This window comes from Bombina bombina, unplaced genomic scaffold, assembly GCF_027579735.1.
Source record: "Bombina bombina isolate aBomBom1 unplaced genomic scaffold, aBomBom1.pri scaffold_398, whole genome shotgun sequence".
NCBI classification, from domain to species: domain Eukaryota; kingdom Metazoa; phylum Chordata; class Amphibia; order Anura; family Bombinatoridae; genus Bombina; species Bombina bombina.
In genome coordinates this window covers 300,024-316,881 of record NW_026512801.1, presented here as the reverse complement: position 1 = coordinate 316,881, position 16,858 = coordinate 300,024, and the positions used below count along the sequence as shown (strand labels likewise).

The following is a 16,858-nucleotide window of genomic DNA, read 5'->3' as shown; positions in this document are numbered from 1 at the left end:
TATCTATGGTTATGTATAGGTTCCATTTATGTATTTATTTTTTTCTATAGAAACAGCTCTTACCTATTCCCTTTAGTTCTCTTTTCGCTAATTTGTATTTTGAAAGCACTTGCTTGAGTATATTTCAAACAGGTATAAAGTCTGGCGCAAACAATGCTGGTGTGGTTTAAAATAATTTTCTAACTTGAAATTGTTGAAAATGAAATAGGCACTATGTGATATTGCTAAAAACCACTTCACTGCAAATGTCAGCTGTTAGCTGATTTCTGTGTGGAACCTTTAATCAAGTCAATACAAATTCCCAAATCCTCCCTAATCTAAATGACTCATGTGAGACTCCTAGGATGTCTATGCGTTATGAATATATAAAAAAATATTATAAAAAATATTATTCAATATGGGTACATACAAGGTGGTTAAATTAACTCAGAGACCAAATTTCTATTTTAAAAGACTCTAAAACAATTTAATATATATTCGATTTACAAGCATGCATACAATTAAATATTTAGTAATTCTAACTACAACTTTAAAATTATAAGGTTTCTTAAACCACACAATTTGAATTCATACACCGGTGTATTTCACAACTAATAAAATTCATTCATTCTATTTAATCAAACAATACTCTGTCTAAAAAAACAATGATAACAATGGTTACAAATATTTTGCAACAATCTTGCAGCAGCAATGATTACAAATGGTTAAAATTGGCTAATTGTTTTAACCATTTGTAATCATTGCTGCTGCAAGATTGTTGCAAAATATTTGTAACCATTGTTATCATAGTTTTTTTTAGACACCTGTATTCTATACCCTGCCCAAGATTCATAAAATTCTAACTCATCCCCCTGGTCGCCCAATTGTAGCCTATACTGAGTCAGTATTCTCAAATATCTCCATATTCCTAGCTAGGGTGTTATTCCAAATGGTGAAAATACAGAAATCTTTCTTGAAAGATACTGGAGATTTTTTTAGAGAAAATTAAACAAGTTGAAATACAGGAAAATTATATTCTCTTCTCTTTTAATGTGATAAGTCTTTATACCTCAAATCCCACATGAGACAGGATTGTCCATTGTGGGCGAGTTCCTGGAAAAGAGTGGCAAATATAATTCAAAACAATGTGACTTTTTTGATGATTTGTTTACGCTGATATTATACTGTAATTATTTTCTTTTCCAGGATACTTTTTACATGCAAAAGACAGGTACACTAATGGGCTCCAATGTGGCCCCCTCCTATGCCAATCTTTTCATGAGTGGTTTTGAAGAGAAATTCATCTATAAGAATTCACTATTTAATCAGGAATGTAAGCTTTGGCTTCGTTATATAGATGATATTTTTGGAGTATGGGGGGGGGGGGGGGCACATTGGAGTCCCTATTGTCATTTGCTGAGATTATTAATTCTGCTATGTCTGGGCTGAGGTTTACGCTTGTTTATTATACACATTAAGTGAATTTTTTTAGACACCACAGTGTATAAGCAAAATAGTTCTCTTGTCACAGACCTCTATGTAAAACCAACAGACAGAAACACTCTACTTAGGTTTAACATTTTTAATCCTATAATGTTTTGAAATCTATCCCTAAGAGTCCGTTCTTGCTTGCACAGAGAGTAGTGCAAGATAAAGAAGTTTTGCCTCTGAGACTAGAGACTATGGGTAAAAAATTCATTGATAGGGGGTACCCCTTTCATATGATTAAGCAGACTATAGAGAGACTGTTTTTTTTCTACTGAGTTTAGTAACAAAAGTGATGATGTACATAAAATTATTAAAAAGCATTGGTATGTGTTGTCTAAATCTAACCCTGAGCTTGAAATGTTCAAACTGCCACCTATGCCATCTTATCGCAGGGTTAAAAACTTTTAGAGAGAACCTGGTCAGAGCTGATGTAGGAACAAATAAGAAGCCCACTTTTAATTATTTAACAACACCTAATAAAGGATGATTTCCGTGTCTACATTGTGCACAGTGCAATTCGATCATTAAAGGTAAATACCTTACACAGAATGATAAAAGAAAACAGTTGACAATTAATGGCCTGTATACATGTCAGACTGATAACGCTATCTATTTACTTAAATGCCCATGTGGGCTGTGTTACATTGGCGAGACAGATGACCAAGACTGTTAGGGATAGGTTTAGTGAACACAAAACTTCCATTAGATCTAGACATGACTTTACCACTATCCTTTCATTTTATCATAAATGACACTCCATTAGCCAACTTCGTTTTCAGATTATTGGCCATATACCACATTTATGGAGAGGAGGTGATAGGGATCTTATATTAAAACAAAAAGAAGTATGGTGCATTAAGTTCCTTAATACATTGCATCCTAATTGTCTGACTATTGATTATGATTTGCATTTGTTTTTATAAAAAATTTTTAGAATTGTATGCGACCACTAAAGGTCACTATCTATCTGTATTTTGTATATATTGAGCACTGGAAGGGTTAAAACACCAGTTGTTAAATGTATAATCTGATTGGAGGAAACAGGTATTTAAACTGGTGTTGCACACCTGTAATAGTATGCATGATTAAGGTACTCTTAGGTACTCCAATACATTTTTCACCTGCTGCAAGCTGTGGTGCTAGCACTCTTTTTTATTTTAGTTATGAATTTGGAGGTACAGATACTCCATAGTGACATGCACCTCATTAAAGAAGGAAGATTGGTGCTGGGCTTATTCTGCATTTGTGTAAAATATATATCTATACATATATATGATTATACATAGATATATACAGATATTTATATATATATATATATATATATATATATATATAAGAATATCTATTTTAAAAAAATATTCCCCTATGTTAAGAAGAACATTGGAATGTGAAATATTTACAGTAAATACATAGTTGATGCACATTTGATTTATAGATATATAAATTAAATTTGTATGGTCTAGAGATAGTGTCCAATTAATCTACTACCTTTCAAATCTCACATCCTATCCTCTCTACCCTCTACAAAGTCACAACACCATTGAGTGCTGCTTCCACCGACATGCACAACTTGTAAAAAGAACTCAGACTTACATCCAAAGACTTTTTTCCATAAGGACCCTTACCCATACAAACAACCTCCCATAAGGACCCTACCACTAATTTCTTTGCAACCTACCTATAGGATCCTCTTTAAACCCATTGTCCTCAGGCTATTTTTTTAATCTTTACTTAGAGTAACCAATAAAAGATAAGTGGAATTTTAAGCAGCATCTTATAGTATTGGAAAATGATTCTTAATTGAAATCTATCTATCTATATCCCTTACTGGTTTGTAAATCAAGTATGTTTCTAATTGGTTGAAAATTGCTTGAGTGTCTAATTGAAATTGCCATCTAAAATATCCTACAATATCAATGTAGGCATTAGGAGCTGATGTGGGCATATTGAAAACTCACAATTATGTGTGGATAAATTGATATATCCTGTAAATATACCTTTAACACAACCCATGGGGAGCCTAGGAAGGTTGTAATTTCTGCAGGTTGTCTTTATGGGGAGTTATAATTTTTTTATTATTTGCTTCTTAGAATTGATTCCATATTAGAAATTACTATTGCTGACAGAAATATTGTTAATCACTGACTGAGCAGGTAATATTAAGATATGTGATTATTCAAGTTGCTTAACCTGAAACCAGGGATATAACTATATCTAATGTTATTATGTGAATTCAAATAAAAATGCATATTTTTCACTACAAGGACAAAACAAAAATCTAAGGGGGTAAGCAGGGTGAGACCTGGAGTATGTTAGAGGCTGTGCTAGGTTTCTGTCAATCACTGATACTGATAAGGGGTAACTTAAAGGGACAGTCAAGTCCAAAATAAACTTCAAATTCAAATAGGCCCTGCAATTTTAAACAACTTTCCAATTTACTTTTATCACCAACTTTGCTTTGTTCTCTTGGTATTCTTATTTGAAAGCTAAACCTAGGTAGTCTCATATGCTATTTTCTTAGACCTTGAAGGCCGCATCTAATCTGAATGCATTTTTACAGTTTTTCACCACAAGAGGGCGTTAGTTCATGTGTGTCATATCGATAACATTGAGCTCACAGACGTGAAGTTACCTAGGAGTCAGCACTGATTGGCTAAAATGCAAGTCTGTCAAAAGAACTGAAATAAGGGGGCAGTTTGAAGAGGCTTAGATTCAAGGTAATCACAGAGGTAAAAAGTGTATTATTATAACTGTGTTGGCTATGCAAAACTGGGGAATGGGTAATAAAGGGATTATCTATCTTTTAAACAACAACAATTCTGGTGTTGACTGTCCCTTTAAGTGTCAGCAAGGATCAAGGAAAATGTTTTAAACTGTACACATTACACAAAAAGCACATACATATTGTTTATGAAATAATCATACACTTTTAGTTGACAGTAAAAGCTTTAAAAACAAAATTCTAAGCAGGGTATGACCTGAAGTATGTTAGAGGGTGTGTTCGGTTTCTGTCATTTACTGATAAGAGATAACTTAGGAGTCAGCAAGGATCAAGGAAAACATTTTAAACTGTATACGTTATAACAAAAAGCACGTGCATATTGTTTAGGAAATAATCATACATTTTTAGTTGACTGACAGTAAAAGCTTTTACTAGACCATTAAATGTAGATTAAATTACTGTGCACAACTACAAAAGAATAGTAGTTTTCCCTTAAGGTTGTGAGAATATTCGAGCTTTAAGATGGCAGCGCCCAGTATGAAAGGGTGGAGCTTCATTATCTGGAACCTTAAGCTATTAAAACAGGAAACTGATTTGGAAAAAGCTGCAGGTGTTCTGTCAGAGTAGCAAATTCATCAGACTAGCGAACGGAAGTGACGTCCCGTCAGCTGTTTGATACCAAATACATACCGTGCATGCGCACCAAAGCCACTACGTCACAAGCATTTTAGCAGAAGCTGTGATTGCTTCTCAGGCAACGGGGGATATTTATCAAAGCGTCAATCTCGGTGCATTTGCCGGCGTCAATGAGCTCGCCAGACATTGCTGACGTGGATCTGCATATGATGCCCTTATTTATAAAAAAAACAGTCAAAAACACCCGCGTCAAGTACGGCGCAATGAGCATCGGACTGTTGTTAACTAACAGTCATCAATGTTGCGGTTATTCTGTTTTTTCCCAACTTTTTTTATACCATTTCATTACAGTCCATATATATATATATATATATATATATATATGTTATATTTGTATTTCTAGAAGTAATGATATGCTTTTATCTCATGTTTTTTTTTTATAAATGATTATTAATGTTAGAATTTGTACATATATCTTTGCACATACGTGTGTATATATATATATATATATATAATGTCAGAAATCGTTTGCAAACATATTTACATGTCCCTAAATTACTTTTTTTGTTCTAAACAATGTTGTCTTTCATATTTCTGTTTATTTATACCACTATATGTATATAGTGTAAATTTATTATTATTCTGCGCAGGAATAATTGCGAATATAACATGTAATCAGGGTATCATATGTATTTATTTGCAATCAATGGATATTAGATCTGGGCCAGTTTTCTCTGTTAAATGTTTGATAAATTTGGAAAAGGGTCAAAAAGAGTTGAATGTGAATTTGAAACATCTGTAATGACGCAAGCATCGATCTGCGTCGGATTGAGATTGCGAGAGCGTATATTTCATCACACTTTTCAACATTTGACGATCTTGGCGCTTTGTTAACTACGGCGGATCAATCTCGCGTCAAACACGACGTGGGATTCCAGCGTATTATCAGTTGACGTTTTGATAAATATCCGCCAACATCTCATTATGTATGCATAAACCTCAAATGGTCTATTAATTTGCTTTTGCGCATCTGCAGTACTGTGCTCTGTTTATAGTATGTAGTTACACGCATTTTCAAGTTCCTGAATATCAAGCATATTTGAGAGTGTGCTTAGGAAATAAAACATTAAACACTGTTATAGTATAATAAATGTTGAGTTGTCTAAATAATGTTTAATTTACACTACAAATGCAGCTGCTTCTACAGCTGCCATCACCAACTGACCATTACTGTACCACATGACGCCGAGCCGACATACAGCCGGTGTTCTGATAGAGCACCGCTGGTTCATTGAGGATGGCAGCTTGCCGTCATGTGGCAGCCTGGCTAAACAAGGCAGAGTGAGATCAGGTCCTGGAGTATCTGTACAGCAGGGACTATAAATTACAGCGGGATGCGCTGCCTGAATATCAAGCCTAAGGTAGTGATATTTGAGTATGTGCTTAGAAAATAAACATTAAACACTGTTTTTAGACCATTTGAGGTTTATGCATACTAAGGGGGGTAGTTATCAAGCCGTCAACCTCAAATACGCTGGAATTCCGCAGCGTATTTGTGGCGAGGCTGATACACCTTAGTTATCAAAGGCTAGAGACCGGCAAAAGTAGAATTTTGTGACGTAAGCTTCGATCCGCCGGACTCCGTCCGACACAGATCGATTATTACGTCACTCCAGATGTTCCGCACACAAGTGCGGCACAATCTCACTACTTTTGCTAGTTATCAAAAAACTAGCAGGTACGCTCGGCACTTTTACGGCCCAGCGTACCTGGTTTTCAAACCGCCACCCTGGAGGCGGCGGATCCCATAGGAATCAATAGGAGTCTGACCATAGCGAAAGTACAAGTTCGCTGCTGACAGACATCCCATTCATTCCTATGGGAGCTGTCTACACCTAACACCCTAACATGTACCCCGAGTCTAAACACCACTAATCTGCCCCCCCTACACCGCCGCAACTAAATAAATGTATTACCCCCCAAACTGCCACTCCTGGAGCCCACCGCAAGCTACTCTATACATATTAACTCCTAAACCGCCGCTCCCGGAGCCCACCGCCACCTACATTATACCTAGTATCCCCTATCCTGCCCCCCCTATACCGCCGCCCTCTATAATAAATGTATTAACCCCTATCCTGCTGATCCCGCACCTCGCCGCAACTAAATAAATAGTTTAACCCCTAAACCGCCGCTCCCGGACCCCCGCAACCTATAATAAATTTATTAACCCCTATCCTGCCCCCCACTACACCGTCGCCACTGTAATAAAATTATTAACCCCTAAACCTAAGTCTAACACTAACCCTAACACCCCCCTAACTAAAATATTAATTAAATAAATCTAAATAATATTTCTATTATTAACTAAGTTAATCCTATTTAAAACTAAATACTTACCTTTAAAATAAACCCTAATCTAGCTACAATATAAATAATAATTATATTGTAGCTATCTTAGGATTTATTTTTATTTTACAGGCACCTTTCAATTTATTTTATTTAGGTACAATAGCTATTAAATAGTTATTAACTATTTAATAGCTTACCTAGCTAAAATAAAGAGAAATTAACCTGTAAAATAAAAACTAACCTAAGTTACAATTACACCTAACACTACACTATACTTTAATAAATTATTCCTATTTAAAACTAAATACTTACCTGTAAAATAAACCCTAATATAGCTACAATATAAATAATAATTATATTGGAGCTATCTTAGGATTTATATTTATTTTACAGGTAACTTTGTATTTATTTTAGCTAGTTAGAATAGTTATTAAATAGTTATTAACTATTTAATAACTACCTAGCTAAAAGAAATAAAAAAATTACCTGTAAAATAAATCCTAACCTAATTTACAATTAAACCTAACACTACACTATCATTAAATAAATTAAATAAACTACCTACAAATAACTACAATTAAATACAATGATATAAACTAACTAAAGTACAAAAAATAAAAAAAGCTAAGTTACAAAAAATAAAAAAAATAAGTTACAAACATTTAAAAACATATTACAACAATTTTAAGCTACTTACACCTAATCAAATAACAAACCCCCCCAAAATAAAAAAATGCCCTACCCTATTCTACATTAAAAAAGTTCAAAGCTCTTTTACCTTACCAGCCCTTAAAAGGGCCATTTGTGGGGGCATGCCCCAAAGTTCAGCTCTTTTGCCTGTAAAAGAAAAATACAACCCCCCCCAACATTAAAACCCACCACCCACATACCCCTAATCTAACCCAAACCCCCCTTAAAATAACCTAACACTAATCCCCTGAAGATCATCCTACCTTTAGTTGTCTTCACTCAGCCGAGCCACCGATGGAACTGAAGAGGACATCCGGACCGGCAGAAGTTATCCTCCAAGGGGTGCTGAAGAAATCTTCCATCCGATGAAGTGATCCTCCAAGCGGCGCTGAAGAAATCTTCCATCCGGGCGAGGTCATCTTCCAAGAGGCGCTGAAGAAGTCTTCTATCCGGGCGAGGTCATCGTCGAAGCCGGGTCTTGAATCTTCATCCCGCCAACGCGGAACATCCTCCTTTCCCGACGAACTACCGACGAATGAAGGCTCCTTTAAGGGATGTCATCCAAGATGGCGTCCCTTCAATTCCGATTGGCTGATAGGATTCTATCAGCCAATCGGAATTAAGGTAGGAAAAATCTTATTGGCTGATGAAATCAGCCAATCAGATTCAAGTTCAATCCGATTGGCTGATCCAATCAGCCAATCAGATTGAGCTCGCATTCTATTGGCTGATCGGATTGAACTTGAATCTGATTGGCTGATTTCATCAGCCAATCAGATTTTTCCTACCTTAATTCTATACTGTAAACTTAGTAGGAGCGGGTGCCTCAAAAGGTGTGCATATAAAAGACTGTAAACATTTTGGTAATAGAAGTCATTTGGAAAGTTGTTTACAACTGCATTCTCTATCTGAACCATGAAAGTATAGTGTTCCTTTAAGTTTCACTAGACATTAGTATGTTTACGTATTTTTCAAATTTCAATGTTTTTAAGAGTTTGATTGTTAGAAAAATGAAATTATATTTATGCAAAACATCCAATATTAACCCTTTGAGTGCTAAGCACTTTCCCACCTGGGTGCTAAGCTGTTTTAAGGTTTTTTTTTTATTTTTATTTTTTTAAATATATATATTTTTTTACTTTTTTTCCCCCAGATCCCCAAGACTTACACTGTTAGGCGATTACCTTTCCAATAGTGGGTCTTGTGGGTTTGTTGTAACTGCTTAGATGCCTGAGATACAAGCTTCAAATCATTATGCTCCCTGCTCCTATACTTAACATTGTGAATTTTAAATAAAGTTGCGCAGTGAAGTCATGTTATTGTGCGTGACGTCAGCCAGCGATGCCTGTTACTATGCAGGCTCGATCACCGGGGTAGGAGAGGGTGGGAGCCCCCAGAGCTCCCTCAAGGTGGGAGAGAGCTAGCGATGTCTCTTAACCATCGTTAGCACCAGAGTGGGAAACTCTGCGACGACTCAGAGCTGTCGTTAGCACTCAAGGGGTTAAGCAATGCTTCATGCACATGGTGTAGAACTCTAAATGAACAATGTACATTTTTTGAGATATAAGCCCAGTTTCCATTGCTGTAAACTGATGGTAACAACATGTACTGTATCTTCATTAAAGTCTATGGAGAATTTTCATGTCACCACCAGTTTACACAGTTTAAAACAGCAATGGAAAGTAGGCCATTGTCATTAATATTTTAAAGGGACAGTAAAGTAAAAATTAAGTTTTCAATTTCCCAATTTATTTCTATTATCAAATATGCTTTGTTTTCCGGGTGCTAAAATACATGTACGCTACCCGAGTTCTTATGAGCTTACCTAGGTTTATGTTACATGATCAGCTAATACCAAGAGAATGATTCAAAGCTGATAACAGAAATAAATTGGATTTAATTTAATGTCAGGATGTATGAAAGTTTAATTTTGAATTTACTTCCCCTTATTCCTCATTTGGCTAATTATACAACTTGTTATTAAATTAAACACATTTTATTTAAGAGGATATATATATATACTTACAATGTACATGTTAATTTTTCTATCCCATCCGACAGCAACAATAAATCTAATAAAGAGAAATAAGCAAATGGTTTTTTTTTGTTTTTTTTAACATTTCTTAAAATGAGGTTGGATAGATTGAGGGATATAGTTAGGGTGACTCCTTAAATCAGAAGCCCAGTGCATTGTACAGTGTAGCTGCAGGTATACTTTAGCTTTACCAATGCCCAGTACAATTATGATTGTCTAGTGTGAGTGTGAATGTGACAAAATGTATGTTTCAGAGTTTGAGAGTAAACATGTGTTCTGTTATGTAAACATATCTGTATGCGGAATTATATGGCATATAACATGTATGCAGTATTACATCCTTTACAACTAGTTTACCTATATCTCATTTTATCTAATCAAATGCAATACAATGGGGCACATTTATCAAGGTCCGAATGGAGCTTGATGCCCCGTGTTTCTGGCGAGCCTGCAGGCTCGCCAGAAACAGCAGTTATGAAGCAGTGGTCACAAAGACCGCTGCTTCATAACCTGTCCGCCTGCTCTGAGCAGGCGGACAGACATCGCTGGAAATCAACCCGATCGAGTACGATCGAGTTGATTGACACCCCCCTGCTGGCGCCCTATTGGCCGCGAGTCTGCAGGGGGCGGCGTTGCACCAGCGTCTCTTGTGAGCTGCTGGTGCAATGCTGAATTCGACCGTATTCAGCGAGGTCTGGCGGACCTGATCCGCACTGTCGGATCAAGTTCGACAGACCTTGATAAATTGGAGCCAATGCCTGAAGATTAAACAACAGTTGAGTTGTCTCTAGATCTCTTTTGATCCTAGTATTTGTGGTTAGAATCCATTTACAAATATTTCATAAATTAAACTGAAAAGCCAAAAAGAAATGGAAATTTATGGCACAGGCTATGTGCAAATATAGGCAAATAACACTTGATCAACATCTACTGTGTTGTAATAGAATTTATGACTGATTTTTCAGATTATTATGATTAACATTAAATTGTCACATTGTGAACCACACATCTGTAGCAAAATATTCTGGGCTCCATTACAAGTGGATCACTAATTGTTGCACAAAAGTGAAAAGAGGTTTACCGCAGCTGTTTGTAAGTAAACTTAATCGCTTGAGCACATTAGAAGGTAATGCTTGTCAGATTAGCGTAAGCGCAGAGCTCTGGTTAACTGTTTTGAAAATCAAAACAGTCTCACAAAACACATCAAAAATACATTACAAAGTACACTAACACTCATAATGATAACATCTAATAAAAAATATTTTAAAACAAATAATGCACAAAAAAGTTATAAGTGCTCATAGATGTGGATTCTCAGGTCTTAGAAAAAAAGGGCTTTAACATTGAGATACAGTTGTGCTCAAAAGTCTGCATACCCTGGCAGAAATCATGGCAGTTGATTTTGGCATTGATTTTGAAAATATGACTGATCATGCCAAAAAAAACTATTTATTATTTAAGGATAGTGATCACATGAAACCATTTATTATCACATAGTTGTTTGTCTCCTTTTTAAATCATAAGATTTCAGCCACAACTGACAGAAGAATTGTTCGGGATACAAAGTAAACACCACAGGTAACCTCAGGAGAAATACAGGCTGCTCTGAAAAAAGACAGTGTGGTTGTTTCAAGTAGCGCAATACGATACTTGAACAAAAATGAGCTGCATGGTCGAGTTGCCAGAAAGAAGCCTTTACTGTGCCAATGCCACAAAAAAGCCCGGTTACAATATGCCCGACAACACCTTGACACGCCTTACAGCTTCTGGCACACTGTAATTGGGAGTGACAAGACCAAAATAGAGCTTTATGGTCACAATCATAAGCACTATGTTTAGGTTTGCCACCTCAGCCATCTTTTCCTGGACACTTATGAGTTACACATGCTGCAGGGTGTGCAGGGAGGAACATGTATTGTGTTTCTGAACAGCACTATTCATATTCCTCCCTGCAGCATGTGTAACTTATAAGTGTTCTGTATTTTAACGGACGGGTGGCAACCCTAGCAATGTTTGGAGAGTGGTCAACAAGGCCTATAGCGAAAAGGAAACCATCCCCACTGTGAAGCATGGTGGTGGCTCACTGCGGGTGTGTGAGCTCTAAAGGCACCCGGAATCTTGTGAATATTTATGAAAAGATGAATGCAGCATGTTTTCAGAAAATACTGGCATACAATTTGCATTCTTCTGCACGAAAGCTGTGCATGGGATGCTCTTGGATTTTCAAGCACGAAAATTACCCTAAGCACTAGGCCAAGTTGACACTCCAATGCCACCAGTCTCCTGACCTTAATATCATCAAGCCACTCTGTTGAGATCTCAAACGTGCGGTTCATGCAAGACCACCAAAGACTTTGCATGACCTGGATGTATTTCGCCAAGACGAATGGGCTGCTATACCACCTGCAAGAATTTGGGGCCTCATAGACAACTATTACAAAAGACTGCACGCTGTCATTGATGCTAAAGGGGGCATTACACAATATAAGAACTAAGGGTATGCAGACTTTTGGACAGGGGTCATTTAATTTTATTATTTGTTTTGTTTTATGATTGTGCCATTCTGTTATGACCTACAGTTGGAGATGAATCCCATAAGAAATACAAGCAATGTGTTTTGCCTGATCACTTTTAAAAAAAAAATAAAAAATAGTACATATATTACCAATTCTCCAATGATTTGCAAACATTTGATCACAACTGTACATACAAATACATATCTAAATATGTATGTAATATCTATGTTTATAAGTGTGTACATACAGTGGGGCCTAGTTATCAAGCCGTCAACCTCAAATACGCTGCGTATTCCGCAGCGTATTTGTGGCGAGGCTGATACGCCTTAGTTATCAAAGGCTCGAGACAGGCAAAAGTAGAATTTTGTGACGTAAGCTTCGATCCGCCGGACTCAGTCCGACACAGATCGATTCTTACGTCACTCCAGATGTTCCGCACACAAGTGCGGCACATTCTCACTACTTTTGCTAGCTATCAAAAAACTAGCAGGTACGCTCGGCACTTTTACGGCCCAGCGTACCTGGTTTTCAAAGCGCCAGCCTGGAGGCGGCGGATCCCATAGGAATCAATGGGAGTCTGACCATAGCGAAAGTACAAGTTCGCTGCTGACAGACATCCCATTGATTTCTATGGGAGCTGTCTACACCTAACACCCTAACATGTACCCCGAGTCTAAACACCCCTAATCTGACCCCCCCTACACCGCCGCAACTAAATAAAGTTATTACCCCCTAAACCGCCGCTCCCGGAGCCCACCGCAAGCTACTCTATACATATTAACCCCTAAACCGCCGCTCCCAGAGCCCACCGCAACTATAATAAATGTATTAACCCCTAACCCGCCGCTCCCTGAACCCGCCGCAAGCTATATTAAATGTATTAACCCCTATCCTGCCCCCCCTACACCGTCGCCACCTATAATACATTTATTAACCCCTAATCTGCCCCCCCTACACCGTCGCCACCTATAATAAATTTATTAACCCCTATCCTGCCCCCCACTACGCCGCCGCCACTGTAATAAAATGATTAACCCCTAAACCTAACCCTAACGCCCCCTAACTTAAATATTAATTAAATAAATCTAAATAAATTAACTCTTATTAACTAAATGAATCCTATTTAAAACTAAATACTTACCTTTAAAATAAACCCTAATATAGCTACAATATAAATAATAATTATATTCTAGCTATCTTAGGATTTATTTTTATTTTACAGGTACCTTTCAATTTATTTTAACCATGTACAATAACTATTAAATAGTTATTAACTATTTAATAGCTTACCTAGCTAAAATAAAGAGAAATGTACCTGTAAAATAAATCCTAACCTAAGTTACAATTACACCTAACACTACACTATACTTTAATAAATTATTCCTATTTAAAAATAAATACTTACCTGTAAAATAAACCCTAAGATAGCTACAATGTAATTAATACTTATATTATAGCTATTTTTGGATTTATATTTATTTTACAGGTAACTTTGTATTTATTTTAGCTAGTTAGAATAGTTATTAAATAGTTATTAACTATTTAATAACTACCTAGCTAAAAGAAATACAAAATTACCTGTAAAATAAATCCTAACTTAAGTTACAATTAAACCTAATACTACACTATCATTAAATTAACTAAATAAACTACCTACAAAGAACTACAATGAAATACAATTACATAAACTAACTAAAGTACAAAAAATAAAAAAAGCTAAGTTACAAAAAATAAAAAATTAAGTTACAAACATGTTAAAAATATTACTACAATTTTAAGCTACTTACACCTAATCTAAGCCCCCTAATAAAATAACAAACCCCCCCAAAATAAAAAAAAACCCTACCCTATTCTAAATTACATAAATTTCAATGCTCTTTTACCTTACCAGCCCTTAAAAGGGCCATTTGTGGGGGCATGCCCCAAAAAGTTCAGCTCTTTTGCCTGTAAAATAAAAATACAACCCCCCCCCCAACATTAAAACCCACCACCCACATACCCCTAATCTAACCCAAACCCCCCTTACAAAAACCTAACACTAATCCCCTGAAGATCATCCTACCTTGAGTCGTCTTCACTCAGCCGAGCCACCGATGGAACTGAAGAGGGCATCCGGAACGGAAGAAGTTAATCCTCAAAGCGGCGCTGAAGAAATCTTCCATCCGATGAAGTCATCATCCAGGCGGCGCTGAAGAAGTCTTCGATCCGGCCGATGTCATCTTCAAAGAGGCGCTGAAGAGGTCTTCTATCCGGGCGAAGTCATCTTCCAAGCCGGGTCTTGAATCTTCCTTCCGCCGACGCGGAACCACCTTCTTCACCGACGGACTACGACGAATGACGGCTCCTTTAAGGGACGTCATCCAAGATGGCGTCCCCTCAATTCCGATTGGCTGATAGGATTCTATCAGCCATTCGGAATTAAGGTAGGAAAATCTGATTGGTTGATGGAATCAGCCAATCAGATTCAAGTTCAATCCGATTGGCTGATCCAATCAGCCAATCAGATTGAGCTCGCATTCTATTGGCGTCTTGGATGACGTCCCTTAAAGGAGCCGTCATTCGTCGTAGTCCGTCGGTGAAGAAGGTGGTTCCGCGTCGGCGGAAGGAAGATTCAAGACCCGGCTTGGAAGATGACTTCGCCCGGATAGAAGACCTCTTCAGCGCCTCTTTGAAGATGACATCGGCCGGATCGAAGACTTCTTCAGCGCCGCCTGGATGATGACTTCATCGGATGGAAGATTTCTTCAGCGCCGCTTGGAGGATTAACTTCTTCCGTTCCGGATGCCCTCTTCAGTTCCATCGGTGGCTCGGCTGAGTGAAGACGACTCAAGGTAGGATGATCTTCAGGGGATTAGTGTTAGGTTTTTGTAAGGGGGGTTTGGGTTAGATTAGGGGTATGTGGGTGGTGGGTTTTAATGTTGGGGGGGGGGTTGTATTTTTATTTTACAGGCAAAAGAGCTGAATGGCCCTTTTAAGGGCTGGTAAGGTAAAAGAGCATTGAAATTTATGTAATTTAGAATAGGGTAGGGTTTTTTTTTATTTTGGGGGGGTTTGTTATTTTATTAGGGGGCTTAGATTAGGTGTAAGTAGCTTAAAATTGTAGTAATATTTTTAACATGTTTGTAACTTAATTTTTTATTTTTTGTAACTTAGCTTTTTTTATTTTTTGTACTTTAGTTAGTTTATGTAATTGTATTTCATTGTAGTTCTTTGTAGGTAGTTTATTTAGTTAATTTAATGATAGTGTAGTATTAGGTTTAATTGTAACTTAAGTTAGGATTTATTTTACAGGTAATTTTGTATTTCTTTTAGCTAGGTAGTTATTAAATAGTTAATAACTATTTAATAACTATTCTAACTAGCTAAAATAAATACAAAGTTACCTGTAAAATAAATATAAATCCAAAAATAGCTATAATATAAGTATTAATTACATTGTAGCTATCTTAGGGTTTATTTTACAGGTAAGTATTTATTTTTAAATAGGAATAATTTATTAAAGTATAGTGTAGTGTTAGGTGTAATTGTAACTTAGGTTAGGATTTATTTCACAGGTACATTTCTCTTTATTTTAGCTAGGTAAGCTATTAAATAGTTAATAACTATTTAATAGTTATTGTACATGGTTAAAATAAATTGAAAGGTACCTGTAAAATAAAAATAAATCCTAAGATAGCTAGAATATAATTATTATTTATATTGTAGCTATATTAGGGTTTATTTTAAAGGTAAGTATTTAGTTTTAAATAGGATTCATTTAGTTAATAAGAGTTAATTTATTTAGATTTATTTAATTAATATTTAAGTTAGGGGGGCGTTATGGTTAGGGTTAGACTTAGGTTTAGGGGTTAATCATTTTATTACAGTGGCGGCGGCGTAGTGGGGGGCAGGATAGGGGTTAATAAATTTATTATAGGTTGCGGCGGGTTCATGGAGCGGCGGTTTAGGGGTTAAACTATTTATTTAGTTGCGAAGAGGTGCGGGATCAGCAGGATAGGGGTTAATAATTTTATAATAGAGGGCGACGGTATAGGGGGGGCAGGATAGGGGTTACTAGGTATAATGTAGGTGGCAGCGGTGTCCGGGAGCAGCGGTTTAGGGGTTAATACATTTATAAGAGTTGCGGCAGGGTCTAGGAGCGGCGGTTTAGGGGTTAGTAACTTTATTTAGTTGCGGGGGGCTCCGGGGGCGCCGGTATAGGGGGCAGAACAGTGCAGTTTAGTGTGAGTGCTTAGTGACAGGCTAGCAATAAAGCTGGGAAAAAGCCGAAGGGCAGCGAGATCGGATGAGTGATAACTGTCACAGTCCGCTGCTCATCGCCCCGCGGCTTTTTGACAGCTTTATTTGATAACTTAGGCGAACGTATTCAAGGTCCGCGGCGGTGAAGGTAGGCGAGCTTAGGCGGACGTATTGGGCCGGCGAAGCCAGAAAAGTAGACGG

At 37.0% G+C, this 16,858-nt stretch overlaps 1 protein-coding gene across 1 annotated transcript in view; it reads right to left on the bottom strand.

The window, feature by feature from the left end:
- The window catches only part of LOC128644541 (WD repeat-containing protein on Y chromosome-like), a 385,306-nt gene that overhangs the window by 128,478 nt on the left and 239,970 nt on the right, over window positions 1–16,858 (bottom strand). The window contains exon 20 of the mRNA XM_053697119.1: window positions 9,894–9,939. Coding sequence (XP_053553094.1) covers window positions 9,894–9,939 — 46 coding nt within the window. The remainder of the gene's footprint in view (window positions 1–9,893; window positions 9,940–16,858) is intronic.